Genomic DNA, 19,064 nt, shown 5'->3' on the forward strand with positions numbered 1-19,064 from the left:
CTTGAAACCTACTGAGTCGATGCTGTTCTCGCTCTGTATTATGCATATCATTTTGATATAAAGATCACTTATTGTTCATTGCTGTCGCTCTCTGTTTGCCAAATATCATCACTTTCTGGCCACTTCTTGGTGTTGCATTTTCAATGTCAAGCAGTGTATGATGTGATTTGTATTAAGATTGAAGCTCCAAGAGTAATATTGACTTCAGAACTTCCTGTAGCCTTATGGACCATATAGGGCATTCCCTAAAGATACTAATAAAATTAGAAAATAAGTAGAGGAATTATTATATGCAGGTGTCATGAAAGTGCTTGAGCAACACCAAGAGCTTGAGCATTTTCAGTGTCTGGTAGTGTATTAAATCATCATCGAAAAATATGCGAAAAAAATCTTTATCACCATCTATTATTGCATTATAATTAATACTAGATGTACTAATGTAAGCATGCAGCTATAAATCTTTTAGTGCATGAGAGCAGTTGTCATTTACAGATGGATCTGATGTTAAGGAAAAAGGGTGCAGTTCTGAATCTGATAAAATATCTATATCAGAATTGGATAATTTAATGTTAAAGCCACTGACATTTCGGCTCTTCTGATAAATATTGCTTTTGTTTTGACATCTTAATGCACACCCCTTACCACTCTAAAAAATTATATTTGCATAAAATAACACACTATTCTACATACAAAAATAAGAAACTAAATAAAAATTGCATTAATATAAGATACTCATCCTTCATAAAACCACTGAAAAGAAACATAAACAAAAACGTAGGTGCATAAAGACCCAGTACACTTCTTTGCTTTTCCGAATGCCGGTATCTACCCTTCAGAATAAAACGAAACAGTCCAATATGAAAATTCAAACATTTTAATTTCCATTTATCTTGGTACCATGGAAATAGGGTGCCATCTGTTAGAATTAAAAATGTTTACATTATGTTTCATGCAGTCTGGCTATGTTCTAGGTTCTAATGCTCTGAGATTGCAGATGTCACACCTGCCATAGATGAACCAAATACAGCCATTGCGTATATGGCACACCCGTCCAGAAAGGGTTAAACTCACAATTTATAAGTGAAGCATTTTCTTGTTCATCTCTGTTTGTGCATATTTATTTGTATTTGCTGTTTTTATTTTAGAAGCTCATTGATGCATCTTATACATTACCACCTGATCAAGCAGTTAAAATGCAGCAATTTACTGCTAAGCCTAAGGATGCTACTCTGTCTGAGAGAACAAGGTTGAGGTATTTTTCTGCTCTTCAAGACCTAAGAGATGAAACTGGAGAATTAGAAACCTCTTCAGAAGATGAAAATTACCCAGGTATATATTTGCTTTTAATAGCTATGTTGTTTCATTATTTTAATATTCTGTTTACTTCACATTTTTATTCATGCAATTAAAAACATATTTAAAATATGTTGCAAAAACTTAGACATTTTCCTGTATACACAAATTTTCACAGTGCAGTGTTTAAGTAGGTAGTTCTACATTTCTTGTGCTAATTAGTGGTATCTTTTTGTTTTTCATTTCAAGCAGCTGTTTCCAAGGGTAACACCAAGTCTTGTATAGTTGACTGTGGGGGTATTTTCTGCAACCTTCGTGTCAGCTTCTGGTAGAATTGCCAGTTTTTAGCCTATATTCAATTATATACACAACAAACAGTAAGTGACCTAATCTTGCCCATACAGCATATGTATTAGAATACACATGAATTTATGTGGTTTATATATCATGGTCATTTAGCTAAACAGTATGTATAGGCTGTATAAATGTAACTATACTTTTCTCTGATAAAAATTCTTGTTGGAGCAATACCTATGGCCAATTAACAATGTCGCCAATAACTTGAAGACTCTCAAAAGCTGTGGGCAATCAGAAAGCAGCATCAAATTTCTGTATGTTGTTTGATTGCAGTCTTATACTTAAAAAAGAGGAAAACTTTCAAAGTTTTAAAATGCATAAGATTCTTGACACAGTAATGAAATAGATAAGGCAGTATAGGAAACTGTGTGTGCAATGCTGTTACCAAGTAAAATCGACTAGTAGTGCAAGTGCCTCTATCCCCTTTTAAGTTTTCTCTGCCATAGGTAACACTAGCTTTGGTTATCTAAATACCAGAGTAATTTTTAAATTTAATTATTGAGGTCATGTGGATGCATTTGCTGTGTTAATTATAACAAAATTATCAGGGTTTGCTGTTTTTAAAATAATGTCTGGCAAATTACTTCGCTCTCCTTAACTTCAGGTAAAATATGCAAAAGGTAATTGATTTTGCTCAGCTAAAATTTCTTTTCATTTTCTGTGCCTTCCATTCTCAGTATGAGTTAACATTTGGATGACTATGGAATGTATATGATACAGATCATAATGGAGCCACTGAAAATTGGCATTGTAAACAAGAACCAATTAGCCTTCCTGGATAGAAAGTTTCATAGTGCCTGACTGATTGTTCAACAAACAATCTTAAATTAACATTATCAACAAAAAGTGTCTTATCTGCATTGAAAAAAAAAATTCTTTGACCTTTGACCTTATCACAGAAGCCATCCATTGACATTCTGTGAAAAAAAGTGCGATTTTTCAAGAGGATCGAGCAATGGACTTTAGAAAGTCATAAATTTATGCACTGTTATCAGTAAACCTGGAAGTTCATACAGGATATTGGAAAAAGGTATGAATAAGTATTTTAAGGGGAAACAATGAAAATATTTGCCTAAAATAGCCTCATATTTGTGTGGAAACTCAATTTCCCCCCAGATTCATCATTTTTAGGAACAGTGAGGACCATCTTGAACATCCAAATCCAGCAGCATAGGGCTAGGTGAAAATTCTGTTGTTCTTTTACTGAACTACTTTAACACATGAGAAAGTCGTAAGCTTTTTTGTTACTCTAAATCTTGCATAGTCTCAACAAAAAAGGATTCAACTATGTGGAAACAATAAACAGAGCAACATGCAAACTTTTAGAATCTTTTCAACAAACAAAAAAGGAACTGAATCCAACTATTTGTGTGAAGCACAGACACCATTCTGGTTACTTATCTGTGCAAGATTTTCCTTATCACATTTCATTCATCAACTGAAGCTTCTCAAAATGAAAGGCAAACTCTTGGACTTGAAAGTTTCAGGTAGCAAATGTTTGGATGAACAAAGCAATGTTCATTGACAAGAAAAGTTTTATTATTCTTTTCATTTTCTTTCAGAATAAGATTTCTCCTTAATGTACATATCAAAGTAACATCAGTTTGTAAGACAGAATGAAACTTTAATGTGTTTTACTATGATTTATTTGTACTTTTAGAACAATAGTTTTCATAAAATATTATTTTTAAATCTAGGAAATTAACAGTGATATTTGCCATTATTTTTATACAATTTGGTCCAGACCAATAGAAACAAGCATTAACTTGAGAATATCATTAAATAAAGTTTAAATAGTGTATATTTTTAATTACATATAAAATTGTAAATATAGTATAATTCTGATAGTCTGCACAGCTTTAGGCAATGTATTGCACAAATCAAGTGAGTATTATGGCTTATTGGTTATGTATTCTTTTGTTTGCATTTTCCCTTTTTCATTTTTAAAATTAAATTTGGATTGTTTGTGCATAAATAACTGCTTAAAACTCTCTCATATCTGCAGAATTATTACATCAAGATTATTTGAGTATCTTACTAGTATACTTTTTAAAAATTAATTTAGGTATAAAGCAAAAAATGTTAAATGCTGGTGCATAAGGGGAAATATTTTGAAGCGAGAGAGGGAATGCTTTTTCTAAAAATGCACCAAGGAATTTTAGGGAAAAAAAGTGTTTTTACAAGCAAAATTATTTTTAAGTAATTTTTATGCTCTTAATTGAGATGAAAATAGGTGCATAAATACATTATTTCCAGAAACTTCAGCAGCACAGTTTTCCTGAAATTGATTCCATTTGCTAATTCTGCCAGTTCCAGGCATATACAGCTGGATCAGTAACATTACTAACAGCTTATAAAAAGTACTAGAAAACTTTGATTTATTTAAAGATTATCTCAGTTTCTTAGTGCTTTATTATCGTGTTTTCCTTTTTAATTCCCAAAAATATGCCTATTTGCCACTGATGAAACGAGCTTATTGGAAGACTTCTCAACTGGCAAAATGCAACTATTTTGAGACAAAAGTTATAAGAGTATAACTTTTCTCAAAACAGATGTATACTCTGGATTCTTTTGCAGTTTAAAATAGACAGATTCTACATTATTTAAAACACATAAAATATAAATTAAATGCTTAATATTTTATGCATCTTTGATGAATCTTTTGTGACAGAGTGCTAGTTTGGTACACTTTATTTAAAAAATACTACACCATATTTCTTCAGCTGTTGCATGATGATTAAATACATGTCATTTAAAAAGAATAAGCAGTATTTTGCATTTTACTTAAAAAGTGTTTTTTAAATCATTAAAAAAAGTATTAAATTTTTAATTTATCCAATAATAAAGATTGTAAATTCTATCCTGCATAGTTTCAAAGAAATAGTTAAGGAAAACAACTGTGGAGAAATTAAAAAAAAAAATTTGAGAAAAACAAAAAAACATTTAAACACTAATAATTTATTAAAAAAATTATTTTCCTGCACCATAATCATCTTGAATTGACATTTATACATAAAGCTTTTCTTGTTTTATTAATTTATTTTTCTTTCCGGTCGTTTTAGAAAGCTTTTGGTAAGTAAGATGATTAGCCTCACGAATTCTCTCACAATCTATTTTTCACAAAGATTTCACAATATAAATTCCTAGTTGTATTTCTAATAGTTCTATTACATTATTGGGACTTTGAACACCATCATTAAAACATATTACCATATCTAATAAAACTAATTTTAACGTGATGACATTCACAAAAACAGTTTTTCGTATGTGTGTGTGCAGATGCAATTATTAAAATTGTTTTGAGTTCTTCCAAGACTACACTTTAAAGTAGTTTTTCTTGTTAGACTTCTAAACACACTTTTAACAGCTAATAAAACCAGGTTCTGACAAAAGAATGTTTACAAACATATTTTTTACTGCCTGATATAGCTTTACTTTTCCCACATCAAACATCTGTCCTTTTAAATTAGTAGGCATGCCAGTGCTTGTTTACATTTTTTAATGAACGATTTCAGTCTTTTAAAATTTCAAAACATACATAAATTGTATATTTCTGGAATTGTCTCAGTCTACTTTATTTTTTTAGCCCAAAATTGAAAATTTTTGTCATATGCTCCCTTGCGCTACAATGTAGTACATGAAAATTTTCAGTAAATCTTCATATATTTTAATTACACAAACTTGGGATTAAATTTGAAAATACATTAATGAGAAAATATACAATTAAAAATAACAATTTATTTAAAGTGAAAAATATACAGAAATTCATTATCCATATTGACACTTAAGAACAGTGTTTACAGTTAAGGGCAAAATGCTGAGTAGTTTCATTAACAAAATAAATTCCCTTTTTCATTCAAAATATGTTATAAGTTTTGTAATTCCTTTTTAAAATATGTGTTAACATATTTATATAAAAAATGTTACGTATGCTGAATTTTCTAAAAATTGAAATTTTATAAAATTTGCATCCAAAAATTAATGCAGATCAGCGGCACTTATGAATTAAACAGCTGCAGATTATCGCTATTCCACTGTACATTACATATTGATAATTAAATTTTCTAAGTTAAACCCAGTCTTCTGTCATTGAAGTATAATCGTGAATCAAATGCAGTTCATTTGTTAAGCCATTATCTAGAAGCAGGGAAACCATATGCAAAAGATGTATGCCAAGTGTGGTACTTGTGAATTAGCACAATCACTTTGTCTCAGTTTGGTAATTTTTTATTAAAAAAATGAATGATGACTTCTAATTTCGCACACAAAAAACATTAATACAAACTTTACCTTTTAATATGTATAGTATGTATACATATATATACAGTACAAAATCCAATATCCGGGCTCAGCGGGACCTCGGCGATCCCAGATTTGGGATTTTTTTGGATTTTGGATCATTAATTTAGACCTAGTAAGGAGCATGTACAAATTATAAAATTAAAAATATGAAGTCGTGATTTATGAAATAATGATGTAATGGGTACCAAAATTTTCAAAATAAAAAGAGCATAATGTTTATTTGTTTACTTTATTGAGCATTTCTTTCAATATAATTTGTTTAAGTTGCTTTACTTTTTGTGTTAATACTTTCTCTTTAATTCTACAGAGAGTTATGATCTCTTGTTCAGTTACAAAGTTCCATTTTTCAGGTCCTGTAATTGCTGTGTTGAGAATTCCAACTAATTTGTCAATTGAATTTTTTTTTTCCTATTTTCAATAACTTCTGTTTCACTTTCTTCACTACTGGTAGCAGTATTTTCTGGATTTAAAACCGTACTGCAGATTTGCCATCCGTTAAGTGATCGATGATTGGGGCATTTAAACTGTAATTAAAAACTTCTGTTACATCATCTTCATTTATTACCACTTCTCCACATTTCTTTATAACATGCATTAATTGGAAAATTTCACCTTAAGCTTGTGATATCCAAAAACCTTCGAATTCGCTGTTTTCTTCTTCATCATCCTCACCATGAAATATGGTAGCTGCCCATAAATTATGCCAAGTGTTTTTTAAAGTATCAGGAGACACATCCACGATCTTGCAATGCTCCTTTTACCCGCGAAGACACGCGCTACTTTTAGCTGCGTGAGGATGCGCATTGGGCTCCGTAGGCCCGAAGCGTTATTTCTTAACGAAACGAAAATAAAATTGCTTTTTCTAATTGAAGGAAAACATTTAAATAATAAAAACAGACTATATAAAATATAAAAATATACTTAATTCTAATAAAATTGTATTTTGAAACAATTTTAAGACTGAAATTATTTATCATTAACAGCAAAAATCAGACTGATTTCTTTTTGTGTGCAAATGAAATTTAGTACTAATTTATGTGATATTAAATTTTTACAGAAATAATTTCAAAATAAAGCTTAATTTCGCATATTTTTGTAAAAAATCGTGCTGTGTTTACTGCAAACATTTTTCTCACACTTAGCACAGCAAATTTGTGATTTTCAGTCCTTTACGCTAGGACATATATGGCACCTTTTCCTGGAGCACTTCTGTTTTTTTTTAGTGGGTGTCCTTCTCAGTCTTCCCTATACCTGCAATTTAATTTTTCACTCATTTCGCGTGGAAGATTTTGCTGCGAACTTCTTTCTTGAATGCGATCCTTCAAAAGTTCTAATGCAAGTTCTTTGATAAATCAACTTTGTTTCCTATTGTATTGTTGGCGTCTTAGCAGATAACAATAATATTATAGCATTTATAGCTGCAATGTTGAACATACTGAAGAATACTGTCATTGGCCATCTGTTGCTAATTCTAGTAGTAGTAGTGTAAGTGGATTTAATTCACTACATCTACAGCGCCCTTTGTTAAATCATAAAAAGTTATAATTTCTGGTTTTGTTTTATTCTTTTGTTTGCTTCTCCAGTCGAAACATTGATGGCACTATCATTATGCATGGTGGACTACAGAACAACACATTTATTTTTGTTTGATGTGTTGGAAACTAATGTCATATTTCTTTGAAATCCAAATAATGATGAATGTACTTCTCTTTTTATGCCACAAGTAAAATCTTTTGCTAGTTCTTTTTAATTTTTTCTGATAGTTCCCACGAGTGCAATTTTCTTTTCAAGGAGATCCTTTGCTATACCAGTTGTGCACGGTAAGGTTGTTCCCTGGATTCAAAATAGGCTCCACAAATCTGTTCACTACTTTATCAGGACCATTTTCTGAGCTGTACGGCCCTTTGGGTTGTGTTCCTGCATAAAGTTCAAGATTTGAAGTGTAAAATGTCCTTGCATCAAATACAGCAAAAGCTTTAATTCCATATTTTCCTGGTTTACTTGGAATGTATTGACGAAAGGATAATCTTACTATAAAGAATTCTAATTTTTCGTCAATTGTGACATATTCACTTTTTTGCATTTTCAACGAACTTTTCAAAAGCATTTCTTATCGGAGCCAGTTTAACCATTTCTCTTCTAGAAGGACGATCTTTTATGTCATCAAATCTCAAACATCTCATTAGAATTAAAAACCGTTTCTGAGATACTATTCGATGAAAAATGTCAAGTCATGTTCCGTCAGTCGCCCAAAGGTTGCAACATTTACGTTAGAAGTAATTTAAAACAAAATCCTCCAAAATAAAGAAGACCGATAAATGATCTGATTTCTGTAATATTTGTGTGTCGAGCTTAACCCTATCTTCCAGATTTGATGGCTATTTTTGCCAAGATATCAATTCACGGACACAGAAATACTGAATTCATTACTAGATTCATCGCTTGAGTCTAATGTCTCTTCAGAATTCGATTGGTGATCACTAACCTGTTCTTCATCAACCATTTCTTCATCTTCTTCATTAACTGAATCTTTATCAGTCGACACTTCGGATAATAGTTTCTGTAATCTTTTCATTTCATCGTCATAAATCAAATAGCGAGACACTTTTGCAACTGCCTGACATCTTTCACAATTTTAAATGGCAATGTGCGTGCACACTTCAGGCCTCGGAAGCCCGGCTACTCTGTTTCTGAGAAAAGATGGAGGGATAAATTTCTTAATTGCTTGTGAATGACACGTACATGACCTTAAACGCAGCTACTGAGAAGGTTGATAAATTTCACCAAAGGGTGAAATTTTTGTATTATGTTTTTGTAACGACCGGGCCTGGGAGGCCCGACGTGCGTCCTCAAGGGTTAAACAGATTCTATGGTAAAATATTTAAAAAACTTATGATAGTCTTGCCATTATTCAGAAAATTTAACGTCGACTTTAAAAATGCTGCTTTATGTTTGCATTTCAGCATGTGTACTATTCCGTTATCTTTAGGCTGAATGATGGACGTACAATTTGGAGGAAATAATAATACAGATACATTATCTTTCGCTAAAACTTGAAGTGAAGTAGTAGCCATGCACTTGTCTAGAATCAAGACAATTTTTGCTTCATCAGGTAAACCAACCGTATTAAAATATTCCTGAGCCTCACGAATGAAATGATTTTCAAACCAGCCATTCCTTTATGCTTATGTCATCCATTCTTTTTTATTTGCACTATATATAGTGGGGAAAATTGTTACTTTAAATGCTCAAGGTCATGTATTTTTTTCAATTACAAAAAGTTTACACTTGTCCGTCCTGCAGCATTTTCACAGGCTGAACTTGTTAGTCTTGCTTTGGAATCTATATTCAGAAAAGTCTCATCGGTGTTGTAAATATATTTTGGAGGCAGCTTTTCATTATTATCTCAATGAATTCATCTGCAAATAGTTCAGCAGCTTCAGTTTCAGTTGAAGCTTTTTCACCTGAAATTTTTAATTGCCTTATTTTTAAATTTAGTTAACCAACCTATCGGGTATGAGCACTCATTTTTTAAGTTCATTGTTCATGAAATATTTTAGCTTGAGCCATTAACGTTGGACTCGTCAATGGCACACCTTTGCTGCGACACTGTTTGGCCCATTCAATCATCACTTTATTATGATCATCGCTTTTAGTGCACTGAATAATTTTACTGTTATTTATTGTGAGTGCGGTGTTGGAATCCAAAGAAAAAAATTCAAAAAGCTTTTTTTCTGTTTTCTTATGTCATACACAGTTGACTTCCCAATGCCATAATCAAAAGTTCACTGTAATAACAGCCTTCAAAGAATAATAAGCTGGGTGAAATCAGAAAGATAAAGAACAGTACAATCTGCTATATAAACTGAAATTCCTTAAAATCAGTTGATAATATAAATATAATTTTAGCCTAGCTTAATAGCGTCTACTGCACTTTATTGGCTATGTATCATGAGATTGGCGGTAAAAGACAAGTTGTTCCGCTAAATGTCGTCTTGCTTCTATCATACACTGAGACAACTAAGCATGAATTGTATTAGTTTAGTTATTTATTATACTTATGTCTATTTCTTGCACATGCTTAAGGCTTATCTGAGTCTAAATAAATAAATTCTAACATACACTTAAGTCTTCTCGAGTGCTGGAGCTAGATATCTTACCTTCTGATGCAGTCTCTGCGGGTCCTAAATTCTGCTACCAAGTGCCTCCTTAACTTCTAAATTTTGTGTCCTAGCTTTCCCTAAATTCTAAAAGTTTCATCATCATTTAATTTTGTTGCTTGTTGCTTCTCTAAATTCTAAAAATTTTGTCTTCCCTAAATTTCTGCCAACCGGTGCAGTTATATGAGCTCTGGCACGTTGGGTTTATGTGAATAGCAAATCAATGATTCTTATTGATTTGCTTTGATACTAAATGTAATCTCTTAGCCTATGAGTATCATTAACAAAATACATTTTTAGCATATGTAAAGAAATTTTGGTTAAATTTTTCATCGTCGGCATTTCTTAGTGCATTTAACTTGATTCTGTAATCATCGCCATGTGTAATGTCAACAGAAAAAATTTCAATACTCTTTGTTATTCAGTTACTAATATAAAAATTTGTTTAGGCAACCCTGCATAAGTCATTACTCAAGTTGCCATATGTTAGATAAACATGTGATGAAAGCAAAATTAATAATGATTCGCCAGGTTAGTTTCAGGGATGTAAAATATTGGTAGGTGTAAAATCAGTGATGTATCTATGTAGAAAGTTTCAGTTTGAAATGTATGCCAAGCAAGTACACAGCTGTTGAGTTAAATTATTGATCACACAAATTTATACTAAAATGATTTCTTCTTCAAAATCGAGGTTATTTTATTTAGTGTTGAAATGAAATTAAGAATTGTGACTCTCCACATGCATTATTATGCAGGGGGATCAAATGTGCTTACGTAAAGCATATATATAAAAAAAAAAATTCCTTAAAAAAAAAGTTGATAGTGGCTTTGCGGTCCGGATTTTAGATCATTCTGCATACTGGACATCCAGATCTTGAACTTTCTTTGTACTTTATATATATACACATTACCAGCAATGTATGAAACACTTGCATTCTGTAGAATGCCTGTCATTGTTTTAGGCAAGGTGTGGAATATGAGAATTATTATTACTTTCCCTGGGCATTTTGTAGAATGACAAATGCTAATTAGGCAAATTATTATTCATGATAAGCCTGTTATTGAATAGACTTGCATTCCTTAAAACTGCAAATGTTATTTTGAAAAAATGATGATAGAGTGTCATAAAAGCTTCAAATAAATAAGTATTCAAAATAATACTTAAAGCTGGGCAAAAAATGTATGTCTTTGTTATTAAAGAAAACAAAATTTTCAAGTAAAAAATAAGAAATTAAATTTAACCTACTTATTGCAACATGGCTTGAATGACATTTTGAATTACACTTCACTGCTTTTTTCACACAAAGATATTTCATATTTTGGCACTTTGTTTTACACTTGCATGTGACAAATCCTTGGCCATCTCTGTTGAACTGAACAATTACAAATGACTGCAGATGAATTTCAAAGTCAGGAATATCTTCAATTTTAAGCAAGTTTTTAGAGCATAAAGTGGGTGATCTGGCATAAACGTTTTAAAATTTCTTTAGAAGTTCCAAGTCGGTAGAAACTATCCTAACCATTTGGGAATGTATCTCAAAAATGAATTGTTGATGTACTTCATTTCATACATGTAAAATGTATTCTTATATATAAGACAAATCAGTATAAAAAGAAATACACTCAACAGCCAAAACATTGTGACCAGCCCTACATTTTGCGATGAACGCACCTGGATGACGTGAAAGGCACATGATCATGTGGAAGTGGTTTGTAACTGCTGCTGGAGAGTCTGAAGAATTATTCTTTCACTTACTTCTGTGTGTGATGGGAAAGGCTGCGGATCTAAGTGACTTTGATAGAGGGCAGATTGTAATGGCTCGAATGCTCAGAACAAGTATTTCCGAAACTGCACGACTCATGGGTTGTTCGTGATCTACAGTTGTTAGTACGTATGAAAAGTAGATGAATGACGGTGAAACCAGTAGTAGACGACATGGTGTTGTACGTCCACATGCTATCAAAGAAAAAGGTCGCCGGAGACTGTCTCGCATGGTGAAACAAAACCGGAGCCAGACAGTGGCTCAGCTGACAGCTGAATACAATGCAGGGCCAAGTAGAAAAGTATCGGAGCACACTGTTGGATATGGGGCTACGCAGCAAACATCCCACTCGTGGGCCTTTGCTGACCAAGCGTCATCGCCAACTGCGCCTGCGCTGGGCCCAGGAACATCGCAATTGGTCCATGGATCAGTGGGAGAGAGTTGCCTGGTCAGATGAATCATGGTTTGTCATTCATCATGCCGATGGCCGTGTCAGGTAACGCCGTCTTCCAGGCGAACAGTTGCTCCCTCAATGCACAGTAGGTCATACACAGGCCAGTGGTAGTGGTATTATGCTTTGGGGGGGGGCGTTCTCTTGGGCGTCTCTGGGACCCGTGTTTGGGGTTGAGCAGACCATGAATGCTACAGGGTATCTGAACATCATTGCGAACCAGTTGCCCCCTTACATGGCCTCTGTTTTTCCAGCTGGAAATGGAATGTTCCAACAGGACAACGCCTCGTGTCAAAAGGCTACAATTGTGTTGGAGTGGTTCCAGGAACATGATGCTGATTTCCAGTTAATGTCCTGGCCGCCTAACTCACCGTATCTCAGTCCGCTAGAACACATTTGGGATGTCATGGGACAGCAGCTCAGAGGTCAAAGACCACCAATTCGCAATATTTCAGATTTCCGTGACCGTCGCTACAACATCTGGTACAATCTGTCTCCGGCCATCTATCAAGGACTTGTGGCATCCATGCCAAGGCGGGTTGAAACTGTGTTGCGCACCAAAAATGGCCCAACTCGTTATTGACAGGTAGTCATAATGTTTTGGCTCTTGAGTGTATAAAAATAGGCTAAAAATTCGAATTCTTTGTTTAATTGGATTAGGTTTGATATTGTATTAAGCCTCTTATACACGGTTGCAATTATTATTTTATAGAGGAATTGCCTTGCTTTTATCCCAATTTGCTAATTAATTTAGATGCTTAAAACAAATCAGTAATATATTTCTTACTTTACTGCCTCATTATTTGGTATTCTAGAATGACTAGAAAATATGTGAAATGTTAATCATTTCATATATTGCCAACAAATTTTTGGCATTCCGTAAAATGCCTAGATATTCTACAGAATGCTGGTAATATGAGGGCTGTAAATTAAGTAATGGCAACATAGGTATAAATCAATTTTTAATGAACTTACAAGTACAATTGCATTACATTCCTTCTATGTAATCACCAGCAGAGCTTATAACCTTTTGCCGAATGTCGGGAGCCGTTGTAGACCAGTAGCAAGGTGTTGATTGTTCATGCGAGTGACCGAGCACCCTACTGCATGGAGTACAGATGAAACGTCATGAAATCGGTGACCTCAGAGGGGTTCCTTCAACTTCGGAAACAGATCGAAGTCACAAGGACTCTTGTCGGGTGAGTAGGGGTTGTGTTCCAAGATTTCCCACTGCCACCATTACAAAAGGAGAGTGACATTGTTTGCGACATAGCAAAGAATATTGTCATTCAATACGATAGGGAGATTGTTGTGCAATAAACGTAGATGTTTGCGCCACATAGCCATACGCAAATGGTGCTGTAGGAATTGGAAATAGTAATCGCGTTGACAGTTTGTCCTTCAGGTTACAGCATGTGTAAGAATCACACCGTCCCATTCGTATGCCATAATCAGCATAACCTTCACCCAACTGGGTTCCTGTCAAAATTTCTGTAGATGTGGCGAACCTTGGTGATGCCATTTACTTGATTGACGCTTTAATTCAGGCTCACAGGCTAGTGCCCATGTCTCATCAATGGCAACAATGCAGAAATGCGTCTCCTTCATTGCGGTATCTCTCCAATTGGGTGCATACCGGTGCCATTTCTTTACTTCGGTTAGTCGATGTGGAACCCAGCGGGAAGCAATTTTCCTCATGTTCAGAAATTTCTTCATTATGCGCCACACCATTTGATGACTCAGACCAACCTCTAAGGATAATTCTCGGACGGTCCATCTGCGGTCTATGGTAAGAAGACCGCTCAGGATGTCAATCTGCTCTTGAGGAATGGAGGGCTGACTTGTGAGTTGCAAATCCCCAGTCTCATTCCGACCCGAACGAAATGTTTGAACCCATTGTGCTACTGTCCTATATGGTAAAGCATTTGTGCCTCAGGCTTCCACTAATCCTCGATAGCATTCTGTTGCATTTTTGCCACAGGCAATTTCGATTTTAAGCCACAACCGCTGAACACCTTTTGAAAACATGCTTTAGAGCAATGAAAACGAAACTCCTCACTTTAACGCCACACAACAACTACCCTTCTAAGCAGATAGAGTGTTTTTTTTTTCACTTTACACATCAACAACAGCGCCACCTCACCTCTCCCATATCCCATTTGCGCATGCCCGCCCTTCTGCGAGTTTCAAGGTTAAGTTGCTACTATTTAATTTACAACCCCCGTACATATATTGCCGTGCCTTGCTGGTAACATAGATATTATTATGATTACATGTTCGTTTAATATTATTATATACATATTTTACATTTTAATTAGGTATTTATATCAAATTATCAATCAATAAATCTCCTTCCAGGCTGGAGATTGTTTTCCACTTTGAAAAATTTCGTAGAGATCAGTGTAAAAATAGTTTCGTGTGAATAATTGTTCCCTTTAACTATTTTATGGTAAATTATTCTGAAATTCAGTTAATACTTGGCATTTGAATGGACACATTGGGAATTTGTTTGAGCATGCACGCTTATATTCTTGGTTTTGTTCATTTTTCATTGAAAATATCAAAATACAGCATTTCTGAGCATATATTCATTGTCAAGGCCTTCTATTCAAAGAGTAACAGCCCGATTGCGGCCCGAAGGAAATTTACAACCAAACACAAGCTGAAGCCAACTGATCCAAGTGTTATAATAATAAAAATGTGATAAAAAGTTCAAGAGAATTGGTAGTGTTTGTGTTGACAGTATTGGCAGTGTTGGTCATTAAAAAAGTGTGAAAACAACTGAAAATATTGAGAAAACATGAACTGTGTTTCAAAATAACCCAAGGACATCGATCAGACGAGCTTCACAACAGGCTAGAATCAACCAAGAGACTGTGACAAATTATTGTTCAAGGCCTGCTGTGCTTCCCATGCAAAATTCAAATTCATCAGCCATTGAACAGCATTTTGTTTCACCAGCAATATTGTTAATATGATTGGCAAACAAAATTTTGATGTGAATATGGTTTGGTTTAGCGGTGAAGCCCACTTTCATTTGGGTAGGTATGTCTATAAGTAGGAATTGCCGCATTTGGGGGACTGAAAGTCTCCATTTCATGATGAAGTTTCTCCACACCCAACTGGCAACTGTTTGTTTGTATTGTCAGGTCGTGGAATTCAAAGTCACTCAGATTTTGAAGAATTTTGAAGAGATGTGGTTCATGCATGACGGAGCATGACCCCATCAGACTGACAGAGTGTTTGAAGTCCTGGATAAGCACTCTGGAGTGTGCATGCTGGCTTTGGGGCACCCAAGGTAGCTGGAATAGGAATCACTTGGCCACCATATTCTCTTGATCTCAAGCCTCATTTTTATGGCACAATATTGAAAACAGGGTATGCAAATAGCAACAAAACCATCGCTGAGCTCAAAACAGTCTTTCAGGAGGTCATTGAAAGCATCTGTATTTTGAAACTTGAATTTTACTCTTCGCCTGTGCCATGTGATAACCACTAATGGCAAGCACATCGAACATGTCGTAAACTAAATCTGAATATCTGTAGTTACTTTTCCAATTTGAATAAAATTTTTGAAATCGGTGGTTTTGGAAAATTTGATTTTTTATTTCATATAGCTCAGTAATTGTCATCCTGTATTTGAATGTGGCAGTTACTTTTGACCTGCATTATATGTATACCTTTTGGTTGTGTATTATTTCAGAAAGCAGTCCACCTAAAGTGCCCAGAAAATATAAGAAGCAAATGCAATTGCATGAAGCAGCTTTAAGTTTTGAGATGACGCGAATTACACCTACAACTTCTTTTCCCCATGGCTATCCAGGTATTTCATTTTTATGTCACTAAAATGTATCTTTTTCTTGTGGACTGAAGTTACAGGTATGTTTATTCAGTATTTATATATTAACACAACAACTTTAGTGCAATTTGACAGTTTTGTGCAGATGAAGAGGTAGAAGTTACTTATAGGGTTTAAGTGGGTGATTTTCGTGCCTCCACCCTTTTTTTAAGAAAGATTCCCAAACTGATTTATCGTAAATCAGTAAATGTTATCAACATGTGAAAAGAAAACATACTCTAGGAATTCAAAATACAAATTTGAATTATTAAATTGGGATTACGTGTTACATTAAAAAAATAAAACACTTGAGATTTTTATGCATTTCTCTTCTCTCAAAGTACCTATTTTCACTTAAAAAACATCAGAGAATAGTAGAAACTCAGCTTTGCACAAATCTTGACAACAGTGCCTATTCAGAAAATTCATTGCCTTGTTTTTCTCTTTTGAAAATTTTTAGCAATATTGTGTATCCACCTGCTGAATTTTTCAAAAATTTTAGCACCAAAAAAAATTATTGCGATTTGGAATGCAACAAAAAAGAATGCTTATGAAAATGGTGGCATTGCGTACCAGAAGCACTGTTATAACTGAAGGACTGTTTTCCCAGAAGAATGTTTATGCATGGTTGCTAGAGTTTCGCACATTCTGAAAATGTGATTTCTACAAAGGTGATTGTATTATTATGTAAGTACCATTTATCCTGGATCAGAATCATCTGTTATTTGATAACTGAGATCATATGCTTATAAATGTGTTTATGCTAATCTGATTACCTGAAAATTTAATTATTAATTTTTAAGCATAAAATTTATGCTGAGAATAAATAGATATTTTGAAGTATTTCGTATATATTTTAAAAGATTTGAAGTTCTTGAAAAGTTTTTTTTTTTTTATTATTACCATTTGATGGCCAGTAGGGATATATAAAATAATAAGATTACATATTATTATGCACTCTAGCTAGCAAATTCATTTCTAGCCAAAGGGTTAGAAAATGAATCTACTCCCTTCTACTACTATTAAGCATAAACAAAGGAGGGGGATTTTTCGTGGAACATCTCTAATTCTAAAGATCAAAGCCTACTTCATTGAAAGTGAAGCATATGTTTCTGGAAGTGTTCAAATAAAAACACCAAATCTCATCTAACAACAATTTTTTATGTGCCATAATCATTGTTACTGAGTAAAATGCTTTAAGAAAATGATTGATTAATAGGTGCACTTTTTTATACGCAAATTTTTTTCTGCTTATATGCAGTAATAATAATAATCTGCAAATGTTTTTAAGTAAGTGAAAGAAGGAATAGCTGTTGTGCTGAAAAGATGCTTTAGCATTTCAGGGTTAAAATGATGCTTATTTTATTTGGTAAGTTAAGTTTAAGGAATTAAAATCAAACTAGTATTATTTCATTAATAATGTATATTAAATACCAGATCAGATTTCTGTAAATGTATGCTCTCACTTTTTCCTTTCTGTAAGAAATGAGGCTCAAAGTGTTGAGTAAAATGGAGTTTCTTTTGCACTATCAAAAGAGGTAATTTTCATTTAAGGTCTATAGTCTAGTCTTAAATTCAAACCTGCTCCAGGAACTATGAATTCCAGAACTAATTTTGAGTCACAGTGTCTGGGCTGTTGGGAAATTTTGTTTAATCCTAATATGGGATGAAACTTTTAGTTATGCCTGTCCCTTCATCATGCACTTGCCAGCTGCTGCAAGACAGGATGGAAAATTCGAACACCATGCAAACATTTTAGCATGTGTGCATACAAATCTAAAAAAAAAAAAAAAAAAAAAAATTCAGTAAAATGTTTAGACATCAAATAAAAGTTAAAGCATCTGAATTTTATGAACTTTGATAATTTTATCCTATATTCTTCTTTTTTTTTTTCTGTAAGTTGCTTTTGAAGGTAATTATAGTGATAATAATTATTACTGTATATTGCATTTGCTAAAGATAGTTCCACTGGTGTGCATTGATTGATGACGGGATTTATTGGTTTTCTTGTATTCAGATAATAAAAATGTTAAGCTCAGAAAGAGAATTTGAAAGGTAGCTTTAGTAAATTTATAAAGACATCGAAAAAGTTGATTTCCCCCCTGCAACTTTGTTATTGTGTAATTTTTACATAATGATGTAAAATAACCATAAAACACACATGTAGTCCACTGTTTCCTCCAGGCATTGAATGTGGTATAAAAACAGTTTACAGCTTGATGCAAATCTTGTTAAATTAATTGAGTCAGATGAACAGGGCAAGAGTGAATGTCTCAAAGCACTGACAGACTTTGAACTGTGTTCAAGCTGCAATGCAGCCTCATAGTTATGCTTTACAGGGAGAGGGGAGGTACTTCTGAAACCCTTAATAAAATTTCACTGAGGTCTTTATAAACACACTTTCTGTGCAGAATGTAAACAGTGTTGTGAAAAGTCGCCAAGTCCCGACTGCTGTTTATATTTCCATTGAGGTATCCTTACAATTTTAACAATAGTCCGTTCAAAATTAAGAGTTCTGTAAATAACATATAAAGGCACAATACAAATCCAAAACTTAAAGATAAATCAATAAATAAATGGATATGAAATTACCTTAGAAAATATACTAAAGAGGAAAAAAAAATAAAAATAAGTACATTACAGAATGAATATACTTGGAATCCAAACTGCAAATAAATTAATGCAAATATCTACAGTAATTTATATCATCATAGAAGAAAAAGATATCAAATTTGTTGCATGTAAAATGTTTGTGAAAATGCTTTCATTTTATGATTTCATTATTTGTAATCAAAGCTACAAAAGAAGCTATGTTCATTAAGTGTCTTTTAGGCATTCTTTGGGCCTTACTTGTAATAATGTTATGATTAACAACATTTTAAAACTTTATTAACTTCTAA

The 19,064-nt window shown here is 33.4% G+C and overlaps 1 protein-coding gene across 3 annotated transcripts in view; it reads left to right on the forward strand.

Annotated features, from left to right (window-relative positions):
* LOC118192193 (nuclear factor related to kappa-B-binding protein) overlaps nt 1-19,064 on the forward strand; it is a 226,920-nt gene that overhangs the window by 89,031 nt on the left and 118,825 nt on the right. For all 3 annotated transcript variants that reach the window (XM_035363095.2, XM_035363094.2, XM_085809707.1), the window contains exons 8-9: nt 1,146-1,329; nt 16,030-16,149. In XM_035363095.2, coding sequence (XP_035218986.2) covers nt 1,146-1,329; nt 16,030-16,149 — 304 coding nt within the window. The remainder of the gene's footprint in view (nt 1-1,145; nt 1,330-16,029; nt 16,150-19,064) is intronic.

Source organism: Stegodyphus dumicola, chromosome X2 (genome assembly GCF_044657685.1).
Source record: "Stegodyphus dumicola isolate Sdum_Otavi_A_Nest chromosome X2, ASM4465768v1".
NCBI lineage: Eukaryota > Metazoa > Arthropoda > Arachnida > Araneae > Eresidae > Stegodyphus > Stegodyphus dumicola.